The sequence below is a fragment of the Brienomyrus brachyistius genome, chromosome 1, assembly GCF_023856365.1.
Source record: "Brienomyrus brachyistius isolate T26 chromosome 1, BBRACH_0.4, whole genome shotgun sequence".
Lineage (NCBI taxonomy): Eukaryota > Metazoa > Chordata > Actinopteri > Osteoglossiformes > Mormyridae > Brienomyrus > Brienomyrus brachyistius.
Window position 1 is genome coordinate 19,612,438 of NC_064533.1, and position 15,152 is coordinate 19,627,589.

At 43.1% G+C, this 15,152-nt stretch overlaps 1 protein-coding gene across 1 annotated transcript in view; it reads left to right on the top strand.

Annotated features, from left to right (window-relative positions):
• Positions 1-3,391: 3,391 nt before the first annotated feature.
• The window catches only part of dpp6a (dipeptidyl-peptidase 6a), a 142,699-nt gene continuing 130,938 nt past the window's right edge, over positions 3,392-15,152 (top strand). Inside the window, exons 1-2 of the mRNA XM_049005958.1 lie at positions 3,392-3,993; positions 4,104-4,179. Of these exons, the coding sequence (XP_048861915.1) occupies positions 4,123-4,179 (57 nt within the window). The 5' untranslated portion in view covers positions 3,392-3,993; positions 4,104-4,122. The remainder of the gene's footprint in view (positions 3,994-4,103; positions 4,180-15,152) is intronic.

Below are 15,152 nucleotides of genomic sequence, written 5' to 3' on the forward strand. Positions count from 1 at the left end.
CCTTTATAGGTCTGACAACTGCATCTGTCCTGCTTATTTTTTAAATTATGAGAGGAGATACAGAAAATCCCATCTGTAGTTCATTTTTTGATTAGGTTAAAAGTCTGGCAGCAGACAGATTGTGCAGACTCACGTGGCGCAGTGTGGGGCTCTTAGAAACATCTTGTGGTCTCACAGACCACCCATTTTCCTTTATTTCAAAATTGATGCTTTGTTCCTCTGAGCGGAATACATCCTGAGCACTCCAGTTCTTTGATGTGGTATCAGAGAAAAATATTACACATTACAGGTACAGGTCCTCAGACATCACTCTCCCCTACGTTCACCGACCTGCGATTAGTGTACCTGTGTGACCAAGGTCAGGGTTCAAATCCATATACCCAGAATCGATATGGGGGAATGTAGGAACACCCCACCCAAATGTTAACACAGGACCAGCCCAGGTATAAACTAAGTTTCTGCTTAGGACCCAGTGACCAGCACGTGTTAAAACCATGTTTTTGTCGGAGTCTTCACAGTTAGTTTCCGTGTAAAATTTCATATGATAGCAACAGTGTGAATGAGGGTCATGCTCTCAAAGATGTAACAAAGTGGAAAACAGGCACGTTTCCTGTGAGACCACGTCCCTGGCAGCTCCAGAACCATCTCAGGGCAGAGACCCGTGAAGCAGTGCCAAACATTAGCCCTCTTAGGCGTTTAGGAACGTCTGACACAGATGGTCTGACTTGACCGATCACTCTCGGGGCAGTACCTACCTAATGGGGGCACTTCTACAGGATATCCAGCCTACATTTCACGCCTTACATAACACCCTTGCTTTCAGAATCATCCATGCAGAAATTTCCAGAATATATGTTATGTAATATAATACTACGGTACATAAATCTATAAATGTAAGGTTTAGGTGGACAGACTCTATGTTGTTTGTCTGCTCTGCATGCAGTGATTTTTCCAGGCATAACTAATCAGTTTAGTAGTTCAGTAATATAAAACAGGAGTATGTAAACTGACCAATTAAATCCAAATGAGGTGATCCAGTTGCATGATGTGCCAGAACAGCAGTTAGCATCGCCCCCTTGCTGTGTCCTCCAGATTCATCAACGTCACACGGATCATTTATTATCGAATCATTGAGTCAGAGTTTACATCAGTACCTCTGTGTTCAACAGCAGTGTCTAATAACCTACCTACTGTGAGAAATCTTCCTAAGTTTATCAACGTCACAAATAATCTTGACTACAAATAGTAGGTCTTGGTGGGTCATGGGTCTTTGCTCTCTTTGTGTGTGTTTGTGTGTAGTGACAGTCAAAAGTCTAGACACATCTACTGAAAATCATTTGTTTTTCAACAGGATAATGACCCTATAAGCATACCTTGATGTATTACGTATTATCTTCTGAAACAGGAAATAAATGGACTGCTGTGACAGATGACCTGGCTCCCACAATCCCCTGACCATAACCCTATAGAGCTGGTTTGGGATGAAGCGGATCGAAGAAAGAAACAAAAGTAGCCAAATTGTCCCCAGAACTTGTGGAAACTTCAGGACTATTTGGGTAGCATGAAGAGTCCCTTGGTTGTTGAAATAAACCTATCTGCATTGAGGGCTTTTACTCTATAAGGTGAATGAAAGCTAACATAGAGACAAATGCATTAAAAGCAGCTGTGTCCAGACTTTCCATTGGTACTGCATATGGGTATGTTTTACTTCAATAGTTTAGGTTAACTACCCTGCTGCAGGTCACAAACCCCCCTAAGTAATGATTGGGGTGGTCAAACCCCCCACGCCTAAGCAGAGATGTTTTTTTTCCGACTAATAAGACATACAATTATATCCGACTAAATTGTGCCTGCAGCCTGAAATATTTTTGACAATTCCCAATGCACTGTGAGTTATACTGCAAATGGGTTATGAAATAAATGTAATAAGTGCAAAATACGTATTTTTTAGACTTATAAATTATGGATAGCGTTTTAAGAATTTACGAGAAAAACCCGTTTAATGGACGAAATTGATCCTTATGGCAAGGGAGCGCACGTCGCTGTTGAACCGCTCCTGAAATCGGTTATGAACTTCTGTGTTTTGGCTTAAGGCATTATTCTGTGAGTCAACTATTATCGACAGACATTCAATCAAAAGTGGATTTAAATTCTCATATTGTTGGTTTGTTTGCGATGTCGCTACAGGCAAGAATAGAGTTAGTAAATATAGCAAATAGCAGAGTCTACCCTTTCTCGTTTTTGGAGGGTAGTGTATGAGAAGGCCTGGACTGACCATCTCGTACCGGGTTTGCGGGCCGACCCCCCCAGGAAAGTCTATTGTGGGGTACCCCAAAGTCGACCCCTGGACTGAGAAGATGGGGGGCTTATTCTTTCCCAAACAATGATATTGTGCTAGACGCAGGGTAAGTTTAGATTCTTCAGACTGCATGGTTGAATTAGTCCTTTATAATGTCCCACGCTTACATTTATCATCTCGGGAATCTGAAACACTTTTCTCCCCATACTAACCCAAAGCAGCCTCCTGAACGCGCTACAACACAGATTTACTTGAATTTAAACATTTGTCACAAAAAATTTCAGCAGCATACCCCATTTCTATTTTCTATTTAGAAGCATGATGTACTCTCATGCCAGACATCGAGACAGAAAACAATTTTTAGCCGCAATGTAATGCTGAAACATAATACAATCACAAAGCTCAAAGGCGAACGCGCCGGTATTAATAAAACTGAAACGCCTGCATTTCTATACATAGCAAATGACACTGGTGCTACACTTACGCTGTTGCTCTCCATTTTCTAGTTGCTTTAACTATTATAGCGCCTTTTCCCGATTGAGACAGCCGATGGTCGTGATGGACCAAGGTGCTGCGGTCATTTCACCGGACCCAGCTTGGTTCATCAAGCTGCTGGAGCCAGCGGACTGAAGCTACGGTCTGACAGACTGTGATATAAATTAATGGATTGCCCCTTACAAGCCAGCTTTTAAATAAAAAGCAATAATTTCAAACACATTTTTTGTCATTTCTTCCTAAAGGGAATTAACAATATGATAGCCTAATTAATAGGCTACATGATAATCATAGGACAGCCAAAGTGCAGTCTCCTATTCTATTCCATACAATAATATTTTTGATAATTATTGTGTTGTCTACAGTACCATTCAATACAATAATTATATGGGATGCGATTAGATTTATATATATATAGTGATAGTTTCCATAGTACTATAAATGTCAATAGAAAACGGCTATCGTCAGCTGAATGTCAAAATAAAAATAACCCTTTTTAATAATAAGGCGGCCTGGAATTATGCGGAAGATCGAGCCGATTGTGTAAACGTTTAGAGCCCAGATCTGGGTTCGGCATCCCACCTTTCGACTGCGGCGCAGAAAGTGCACGGGCGAAGATCCGAGCGCCCGCCGTCAACTTGCGGCTATTTTCGTTTTTAATTACTGTAGGGTGGCCGGATAAAACTTAGAAAAATAGCTAGCGCTTGTCCGTGTGATTGGTTGTAGGTGTAAGGGTTTCGTAGCGAAAAGGGAGACACTTCAGTGTTGCAGGTTTAATTTAATCCGAAGCTCATTTGTTCACGAAAGTTTTTCTCTCCCCCCCCCCCAGTCTCTCGTAAGGACATGACTAGTTAAATCCCGGATCTGTAGGCGGATTATTCTACACTCTTCATACCCAATCGTCCAGGGCTTTGGGATGGACCAAAGGATATCCTTTTGGGAGCCGTGTTTTTTTGTGAATTTGACTCGGTTTGTGTTTCGCGGACAGAATCGGTAAGCGATGGAAATGGTGGGCTGAAAAACGCAGGAGGGGAGATCTACTCCTCGGAGCTTGTTAATTTGCTGTGGAACAGATACCAGAAAAAACACATATGGAGTCTTAAACCCTCAGCGACACCGCTATTCTACATGAGACCTTTGTTTTTTAAAGTAATAATATCAACAAAATAATTACGGGAAAACAGACCACAGAATAGAAGGTAAGGAGCAATTTTATTTATGTATAGATATGTCTCAAGTGATGTGTAGTAGTAAAAGTTTCTTTCCTTCGTTTTCGTATGAAACAAACGGCGACTTTATGGTCTTGCAGAGACTGAGGGGTCAGAGCCATGAACCAGACCGCAGGTGTTACTAATAACTATAGGAGGTGCTCCAAGGGAGGCAAGGTGAGTTACTCCGCATCTCATACATCCTTCTCCTCCCGCTTTTATAATGCTCTCCGACGATGCCCCCCTTCTGTTTATCCTTGTAATTTTCTACGGGTTTCGTGCATTCGTCCTGTTTACCGTTGGGGTCCTTATGCATTTTTCAGCAATCGCAAACAAAAAAAATATTGCAAAGTTCCAGATTTACTTGTACAATAGCTCTGTAATAACTCATAGTTTTGAATGAGGTCTCCTTTTCCAGTAACAGAGGTTTTTTTTACATGTAAATTACATTGCAGTGAAAGAACTAGCTGGTTTGTATGGCAGCTATTTGAATGATACGGGCCCATCTTATGGAAGCATGGTGTAAGAGGAGAGTATCGAGTTAAATATTTTATTATAGAAAATCCGGAGCGATGCGGTTTCTTCTGTGGTCGCTTGTATGAGGAAACATCTCCATGTCACATAACGTATAATCCTTAACGGTTCTGGACGCCTTCAGACCCAAAATATTGAATTAAAACCTTCGCTGTCCTTGTCTGCTTTTTCAGGCTGATATATAGCTGTAGCTCTAGATGATGGACACGGACAAAGAACCACTCTAAGGAATTTTAATTGCTTGATAACGATGACCCCCCCCCCACTCGATTGCAATCGATAAAAGACATTGTATTAGATCCTATTACTCTCATTGTCTCACTTAATTTGAAGAGCAAATGAAATCGCACAGAAGCCTTTTTTCTTCACTATCTGCGGTGTACGCTTATCTCTGGTTTCAAGTGGTCTACTTCTGAAAGTACCATTAAATCTATTGTCATTTTCTAAGCTTTGTAGTTTAAAATATGAGCTCAACACCATATAATAAACTTTAAGTCTTGAAGATAGTCCGCATCAATACCCATTCATCCGTTTTCCTAGCTCCTGGTTAGGGTCATGTAGACATCAGTATCTAGATTTAACTTAATTTGAGCAGTTGGTTCTTTATTTACATATGTCAGCACAGCTGAAATGTTAATGGGGATGTGAATTTTAACACCTTTTCAGATGAGCTGGAAATATCTAACCGTCAGATTGTTGCCCTACCATGTTTTTGAGCTAATTTGAGACAGACACACATATTCTTGTCTTGGTTCGAACTTTCCGTTATGTTGGTTACGTTCCTTTTATTGGATGACGATGTTTGGGATTTCAAATTCCTGAGATGATCTCAGAACTGGAGGGAACCTCATATGTTTTAATGAAAGAAACATGTTGAAATAAGCTGTTTAACGTCGCGTGTGGGAAGGATCACAACCTGGAATTTGTTGCTGATTTGTTGTTGAGTCGTGCACAAACAAACTTTGAAACCAGGGGCTCAACAGTATTGTTTCATGAAATATCCAGTAACTCTTTGCTGAGGATCCTGAGTGTAGTAGAAATTATTTCTGGGCAAAGGCACCTGATCCATCTTTTCACCAGCCTCTTATTTGCTTCGACCTGTGTATTAAAGATCTGTATATTTGTGGCTTGATCCCTCAGCAATTTCAATGCCATTAGCTTTTCAGCAATCCACCTGAATGCTCCAGGTACATCAGTGCTGCCTAGTGTCTGGGCTGAGTGCTATGTTTGGTTACGACATGGTGCACTGGTACAAAGATTTAGGTAATCGCCTCTTGAATCTAGCCTCTCTTTACCTACGCTTATGTTTCAAACCATGAAATGCACTTATCGTCCTTTTCTCTCCTCTGTTGGCTGTATCATTCCTCCAGCTCATGCTGAGGAAGCTCTACCTGAGTGGTCTCATGCGGTGCTGATGATTTTGATAGTTTCATGGTACGTGCTGGCGGGCGGCAGAGTCGTGGACTGATGTGATCGGTGCGAGTAGAAGCTTTGGGAGCTGGAGATGATTTTTGTAGCGCCGACTCTGCAGGCGAGGTGGAGCTTGTTTACCTGTGGCAGCCGAGCTGTTGAGGATGGTGTCAGCCTGCATCTGTTTTTGGAGCAGATCTGAGGCGCCCTGCCTCAATTAACGGGGGAAAGTGCATTTTTTTTGTAAACCCTGCTCATCTATATCTGTGACCTTCATAAGGGCATGCAGAAGCTTGCAAATACCTGGTGACATTTTGCCATGCCTATTTGCCTGCCCGCTCGCCAGCGATGACCTTTACTTTTTTACCGCCATGACAACGCATGTTGCTCTCTGTCACCATGCTGGCCGGGCTTTGAGTGGCCAGTGGCTTCTTTTAATGGCGATGGGCTGCAGCATCCGTGACCACTGGTGGTCGGACTTGTTGACATACTCAAGTAAACAGCCTTCAGGTATTCGGACTAATGGCTATAGGCCACGGACGAGATATGAGCAGGAATGCTAATTTTCCTATTGCAAAAGGATGCAGGGATACATCAGGATATTCCTCGTGTGAAATGAATCCTCCCCAATCCTCCACCCTGGGTTTTAAAATGCATATAGATCCTCCTAGTGTGGTCTGTTGGATCAGCAGGTTATTCTTTGATTTCATACTTGTTGAGCTCTGGGTTGAAATTTCATATTTCCTTAGTGTGTGGAGATCTATACTCTGTCCACAGTAATATTTCCTGTCTGCTCTCTGATTTCCTTCTGCCAGATGAAAACACTGACTGTTCAGAGGAACTGAAGGACTGACCGGTGTCTGTGTTTTGGTCCCTGCGGTTCCCAGGATATACTATCATCATCCTCATCATTATCATCATCAGCTGGATAAACAGGTTTTCAAAACAAACCTGTGTGATCATTATTCTTTACGATTCATGAGCCACTATCAATCACTGCCACTAGAGGGCCTCAAATACAAACCATTAATACCTGTCCCAAAAGCGGTAGCTAAATGGATTAAAAATCAGACACCTCTAAGCCTACATTTTTGCTCAGGCTCTTATTCTTCATTTAATGAATCTGGTGTTCTGCTTCAGTTCTGTACGACTGAAATGATGCAGGAAATCAGATTTGTGTGTTTAGTGCATATTATTTGTTGTCATTTCTTCATCAGCTCCGACACGACGATCACATTCTCTCTTTGAGATCCTGAGTACTTCATTAAATATCAGCTGGCCTGTGGTTTCTGCGGTTGACAAAAATGCTGCAATTTATTTTAAATTTGTTTGGGCAACAACTGTGTCTCTTTCCTCCAGTAAAGGTCCTTGGTGTAAATTTGATTCTTCTAAATTGCGCTTAGATTAATAAGCACGAAAGTGTTCAAAATGAGATGTCTAAGAGTGCCGAATAAAGATTTGAGATACAGCAGTAAAGTGAGAGCTCTCAAAGATCCTGCAGGGATGTATTTTTTTCATACAAATGTGCTGTATTATAAAAGCAAATTTCAAACATAACCAGGAACTGAACTAATATGCAAAATCATAACATGAGAGCATCAGTAATCATTTTGGGTTTATAATTTTCACTTTGTTTCATAGAAAATAATTAATTGACATTTTCAGAGAAATGCTAATAGTGATTTGAGACAGATGTGTCCTTTGATTTACACCATAAAGATCAAAGGAGTGGTAATGTTAAATACTCAGTTCCTCAGTTTTTTTTTATGATCTCATGAGTAAAACTAAAATTTAATAATTTCACTGTAAGCAACAAGTGCTGTCGTTGTCACTAGTTTTCATATTTCTGTATGGGGGGGAAACAGATCTGGCAAACAAGAATTCTATACAGCATGTTATTTGTTGTCTCCGATATAAAAGAAAACTACCTTTTCATAGCACAATTGTCTTATTGGTTAAACAGGACTTCAGAAGGTCTGCTCTCATTTGTGGAATGTATTGTACTTACAGTGTGTCATACAGCAGTGGCCATTATTGATTTCTCATTTATTAATGAGATGAAATCATTAGGCTGTCATTTGAGCTAAGATTAAAATTCTCCCTCAGATATACGCATCACACTGTAAATTTGATTGTATTACTTTCTTATTTACATGGATAAACAACAGTTTGTTTTGATCAGGGAAGGGAATTAATGCACTATAAATATGTATGAACTCTGAAGTTTTTCATATTAATTGAAAATTTGGTATTTGGCATAGAGGGGTTTCTGTAAAAAAAACTTGTGATTACTTATTGGTGTAATTTTTCTGTAAGAAAACTAGAAAACATGAATGGGATCAAATACAGTTAAACATGAGCATATGAGTGTATTCGGGAATAGACACACACACACACACACACACACACACACACACACACACACACACACACACACATTCATCATTTAGAAAGACATGCCAATGAGAGAAACGCTATGGGACTGAAACTTTGTTATATGTGGTTTTCTTGATTATAGGGACTGGGTGACCCGGGTATAAATGAAATGTTCAAATCCTGTTATCCCACAGGGCTATTTCAACGTATAGGAACCGCTGGGTTTCCCTGCAATGCTCTATATGGAAATGAACATTGATTTCTTAAAGTTAAGGGAGAGGGCAGAAGACTGACTTTCTGAGATGTGTCATGAAAGCATTTCTGTCACTGTGGTTGTGGCACGGCCGTGAAAATGATAGTTAAGCACACAATAGCGGTGCCCTTGCTTGTAAATGTCATGCCAGGGAGGTGGCCAGCATCGGCCCCTGTCCTGACTGATGACGACGTAGATGCAGTGAGAATGGAAGATGGCAGCCTTCATGCGTGGACCCAGCTACACATATCTGTGGTGTCCTGGTTTTCCATCACTGTTGCTTGGTATTTTCTTCATAGTAGCTGGTTGACATAGCCTCAACCACAAGGGTAGGAGGTTGGGGGGGTTACTGCTATAACCTGGATTCCTCCTGCGAAATACTCTGCTGTTTTCATTTATGAGAATCATAACCAGCTTTCGATGAAAGTGTCATCTGTGAGACTAAATGTGAGATGAATGTAAATGGATTAATTAGATAAACATCCGGCACGGAGATGAAGTTGTGAAACAGATGCTGATTAGAAAGCCCTCAGGAAGCCTGCAGGAAGCCCCTGGTGTTTGAAATGGGTCACAGAAGTGGGATTTCTAGCTCGTTTAGGAATGGACCGCTGAAGACAACCCTACGGGCCTGGCTGCTGTGGGCCAACTGAACACGGTTGCTGTGTTCTGCCATTACACACCTCCCCTCCTATGGCTCTTGGGGGGTGTGGTTGTACGTGCCGACCTCCTGTTTGCTTGCCTGATTATATTATCCAAGGTAACACGGTATTCTTACCGTAGACAAAAATAACAGGAAAGTGTGTAGTACACTGCTGGTGGTACAAGTCAGGTAGAAACATTGAAACTGTGTAATTTACTGAAGGTGCAACAGTAGAGTGGTGGACCAAGGAGAGGTGACTTGGTCAGGGTTGTGGATAATGGCGACTGGAAAAGAGGAGCATCTAAAGTCATTCACACATCCTGGAAGAAGAAACTCTAAATTTAATGGCCCCGCTCAGGAGATTGGTACAGTTTTAGAGGTGATCTAAATATGTCTTACAGTTTGTCCATCCAAACTGAGATCTCTCAAACAAAGAAGTGAGGTTAAAGAAGACACATATTGGAAAGGAGGATTGGTCAAAACAAACAACCCCAAAACAGGTTGTTTTCATACAGCAGACCTTAGTCTAGCAAACCTGGGCTATTTTTTACATTTTCAAATGTATGTTCACTACAATTTGGTTTTATGAGAGCATGGTGACGCATCACTCCCAGAATCGGACCACTCATAATTCTTCCTAATTGTGGCTCCTCGTGATGTGCGCATGCTTCATTAGGCAGTGCATTTAGGCAGATTTTCCCTACCATGTCTTTTGAGACCATCCTCAACTGCGGACGTTTTTAATGAAAGGACATGAAAGCGATAAAAGATCACATCATCCCTGCCTTTGATCCATGATCTCGAGACATCAGAGCAGATCTGAGCGATTCAGGCGATGTTGCTTTAAGAGAACAAAGAGCAGGAGGTCGGCAGTGAGAGGAGGAGTCAGTGTAGTTCCTCATCCACCCGCGTGGGTGCGCTGGCTGTTAGATGCTATATCTAAACTTTATTTGCTTCTCCTGTAATCTGTTCTCCCTCCAGAGTTTTCCCAGCATGCATGGCTTCATGCTGTGTCTAACAATCAAAGATGCCCACAGTGTTTAGCAACCGTCATAGCCAGAAGACGTAGCTTTTTGATGCTAAACGTTCCGCGGTCGTGTTTTCTTCAGATTGTCACATTTGTCCTGCCATGATCTCAACATGTGTCAGGTGTCATGGCTCTTTTTGGAGGCCGAGCTCTGCTTCCAATCCATGGAGAGGTGCCAAATTCTCCTGACCGTGCAATTGGTGCTGTGGGACCCTTGGGGAACCCTGGGATTGCCATCATGTACCCAAATTTCAAAGAAATCATTTGCGTCTTGTTATATTGAATTTCTCCTCCCGTTATGCCTGCACATAAGGGGCACCCATCCCATTTTATGGTGGATGTTCTGCTTTTAGCATATACTGTTTCCATTAATAGGGATCAGTTTTTTTTCAGAAGGGTTTGTAAATCTCCCCCTTGCACGCACATTTAAAAACTAAAGCACCATAACATTAAAACTGTAATAACATTACTGTGGGTTCTTCTTTCCTGTCACGGTCCATTTGGCGTCAGTGTTTTGCCTCTGGGCTCTCCGTGGTTGCCTTGCTCAGGGAAAGATGAGGCTCCTTGCTACGATGGACCTCCGTCACCCTGTGGCTGAGACGATAAGGGACGCTCACACCCGAGAGAGCTGCTCGTTCCGGCGCATGGAGCTTCTGTCAGTCCATCTTTTTCCTAAGGGCTTGTGGATGTGGCTAAACTGGCAGCAGCGATTAAACAGGACTTGGCTGCCTGCACTGAACGTCTGTAGGTATACCTCAGAGACCACTGGCTCTTTATGGCAGTCAGATAGGGCCTCCTCTGAGGATGCCGCTGTATCAGGCCGCTGGAAGAAGCTAGAAGAGGCTTCCAAAGCTACTTCTGCTGCATGATTGGAACTCCCGTGCACCAGGTGGAGGAAAGGTGGGTATATTTTTTTTGATGAAAATTGCTTTTTTGCTATGCTTGGTTTGTGAGTTGCAGGAGTTGGGGGTCTGTTCAGACACCATTTAGCTGTGGGTGGATCTGAACTCCTCCTGTGCTCCAGTCCCTGAATCCGATGAGGATGTTTTATTTCCATATCTAGTTATGTGCATCCTGTCCTTCAGCTGTTTCAAAAGCATATCTTATACTTCCAGTTTGGTGATGGGGTGGTGTGTGGCTCAGTGGATTAGGTGACTGTGCCTATGTCCAGATGATTGTTGGTTTGAATCCCACGGTCAACAGTGTAATAATTAGATATTAACCCCAAAAAACCAGGAGTGCTGGAAAAAAGACTGACCCTCTGCTCTGACCCCAAGCTTCAATCTCATCTGTGTGTACCTTATGAGAGTGCTAGTCAGAAAAACAAAAAATTCCAATGTGCTTATACAAGTAACATATTCATTAAAAAGAAGAATATTTGCTAATTTAGCAGACCCTTTCCAAAGTAGTGATATATAATTGAGAAATCCAGGTCAGACAGTCCCTTGAGCAGTTGTGGCCCAACATTGAAATTACACTGCTGACTCTGGGATTTGAACCAACAATCCTCTAGTCTCAGGCACAGAGTCAGTTGTGATGGCCTACAAGCCAGCTGCAGACCTGAAGTTGTTGGATCGTTGCTCTGAACGTCATTATAGGCCCAGTAAAGGTTCGCGTTTGGGCATCAGATTGCCACACACTGAAGGCTGTTAGGTCTCGCTCTATATTCATGCAGGCAGTTCTTTCTCTGTGTTCTGAACTGCTGGGTGATGTTTGGTGCTGCTGCCTGAACGGACCGCTCTCCCTTTCCAAAGAAACATTGTGTCTACATATCAAAGCATGAAGTCCTCTTCCTAACTGTCTGTCTTCACAGAGCGTGACTAAATAGCTGGAAAGTGAGCACGACTGTTTGTGGTGAATCGATTCTTACACTGAGCGAGAGATGTTGCTGCAGTCTGCAGAGGAGAGGGAGGTGAAGTATGTGCCACATTCTGCCTGAACGAGGTAAATGGGAAATAGACCCTGATATTCAGCACAGAACCCCCCCCCCCATGTTTTACCAGATATTTGCTGTGATCATTGGCATTCTGCATTACCCTGTACAGCATCACACACATACACACACAACTGACTGATGGCATCACTGTTTCCCCCCAGAGACTAAGCTATATGCAAAATGTAGGTCCTAACAGCTCAATGTTGACAGACAGGAGGGCGTATTTCCATCTCCGCTAAACCTCGTAAAGGGCCATGTCACATAACGACCGTGATCCGTTACTGTGGACGACTGTGTTTTTTTTTTTAATGGGAGAGTAAATCACCTCCATGGCGGCGACGGGGCTGAGTGTCAAGTGGGGCCGTGTTTGTAGAATACGCCGTCAAATGCAATAAGGTTTGAAATAATGATGTACTGGCCAATCCAACCGAAAAAAACAGAGTAACTCTGGTTCAAATTACCTAACTGAAGAGAATGGGAAGCAGAAATACTGGGCTATGTGTAATATACCAGACAGCAAGGTAACGTATGGAATTCTTTGACAGTAAACAGTTTGCTACTGTATGTTTCGAGCTCTGCGGTATCAGCCTCTTACCAGTTTTGTCATAACAGGCCTCGTTTTCGGGATGGCTTTCCTGTTGGATTTGGGCTGTGTGTCCCACCGATGACGCTGCTTCCCTGACAGCTCACTGTGTGTATTCTGGAGGCAGGTACAGCTGCGGTTCTACCTGTCATCGATGTATTCTGAAGCCTCAAACCTGTTCCCACTGGAAAGTTTAGCTCTGTGACGCTATGAGAACATCAAGTCATCTACTGGTCAACACGGGGGCTTGTGCTAGATTGTTTATGGGGATCTTTGTATGTGCGGATGTGTAAAATTGGGGTCAGACTGTGGCTCAGTGGGCACTAAGCCTCTGTGCCTGTCATCAGAAGGTCGCCAGTTCAAGCCTGGCCTTGGCACATCTGCAGGTCTTTGAGCAAGGCCCTTAACCCCCAGCTCCCTGGGTGCTGTAATGGCTGGCTGCCCTTTGCAGCCAGTTTGCTCTCACCTACAGAGAGCAAGTTGGGGGAGGCATAAAGAGAATTTCCACATGGGCATCAGTAAAGTATAAATTAATATTGCCCCCTGAGCAAGACCCTTAACCCCCAATTGCTGGCTGACCCTGCTTTCTCAATTGCACATCGCTTTGGATAAAAGTCACTGCTAAATAAATAAATGTAAATCAGAATGTGGCATCCAGAATATTCAAGAATTGCAAACATAGTGTGATATGGTGCTCGAAGATGACAGCGACAGTGAGAGTATCTTTCAGGAAGTGGACTTTAAAACATGCTTCTCAGAGATTTGCAAAATGAAGACAGATTCAATACTGGCATGTTAACATGTAGTACAAGATCATGGCCACATCTGAAATCAATAGAAAATCTCTTGACTGTTTTTCTTTGCCTTCCCCCCAGAACATGAACTGGTGTATTTGTGTTTCCTACAAGTACAATTTACCATGAAGGGATTCTGAAACCAGTTAGCCTCCAATTAGAACTGGAATTCAAAGGCTTTTAAAATCAAGTTCGGTGCGAAACGATGATAAATACCGGCTGTGATTTCTGCAGCTTAGCCCGTTCGATATTTTCCCCACATGGAAGTTCCCAGAATGGATAATAGGCCAAGAAACAAAATAGCCACACTTTACCATGCGTTTAGTGCGGACAAGTATGGTTCGACGGGAGAATAATGAGTACCCTGTGGGATCTAGGGCAATGGCGGGTAATGACTGTGATTTGGGTTGCCCCGCTGGAGGAAACTGACAGGTGATTTAACTGAGTAGCTGCCAAGAGGGGAAACGCCAGAAAGAGGGATCTAGAGGAAGCCAGATTTTTTAAAAAAGAAAACAAAAAAGAAATGCGTAGAAAAGTGCATTTCTCTGTGCAATGAAATTCTTACTTTGCTGTCCACACAAAATGTCGAGCTACAATATCACAGAAAAAATAGAAAATAAATACTTTAAGTGTAATGTGCAAAAGAGCTTAATGTACAAAAATTACAGTATGAGGTAGTATGGTAGTATGATATAGTATGGTAGTATGATGTTCATTAATCATACTCCGGTTGGCTGTTAACTTCCCCACTGCCATCAGACTCCTTAAGTCGGGAGGTTCTAGATTTCACACTTCTGTACCTCTGTCCTGAGGGCAGAAGTGTGAACAGTCCGTGGTGGGGGTGTGTGGGGTCTTTGAGGAGGGAGGCAGCTCTCCTCTGGACTCTGCAGTGGTAGCTGCTCTGCAAAGAGGACAGCGGAGTCCGGATGATCTCCGCAGTCGTCACCACTCTGCAGGTGTTTGCAGTCCATACAGTAGCTGTACAGCTACAGTACCACGTGGTGATGCAGCTGGTCAGTGTGTTCTCCAAAATGCAGCTGTAGAAGTTGCTGAGGATCTTGGTTGACATACCAAACTTCCTCAGCCTCCTCAGGAAGTACAGCCACTGTTGAGCCTTCTTGACCAGCTGTGTGGTGTTCAGTGCCCAGGTGAGGTCCTCACTCATGTGGACGCCCAGGTACTTAAAGCTGCTCACCCTCTCTACTTCAAGCTCCCGAATGAACAGTGGCTGATGAGGCCTCCTCCTCTTCCTCATGTCCACTATCATCTCCTTTGTCTTGTCTGTGTTGAGGGTGAGGTTTTTGTCCTCACACCATGACACCAGACCGGCCACCTCTCTCCTGTAGGCCGCTTCGTCCCCTCCAGTGATGTGACCAATCACTGCGGTGTCATCTGCGAACTTCAGCATGATGTTGTCTTTGTGGGAGGCGACAGTCGTGGGTGAACAGGGTGTAGAGGATGGGGCTGAGGACACGACCCTGTGGGATGCCAGTGTTTGTGTTGATACTGGCTAAAGTCCTGTTGCCGATCCTGACAAACTGAGGTTTGCCATATCACCCTTCATTGTAATTGGCTACGTGCTGTTAGCAGTGTTTCC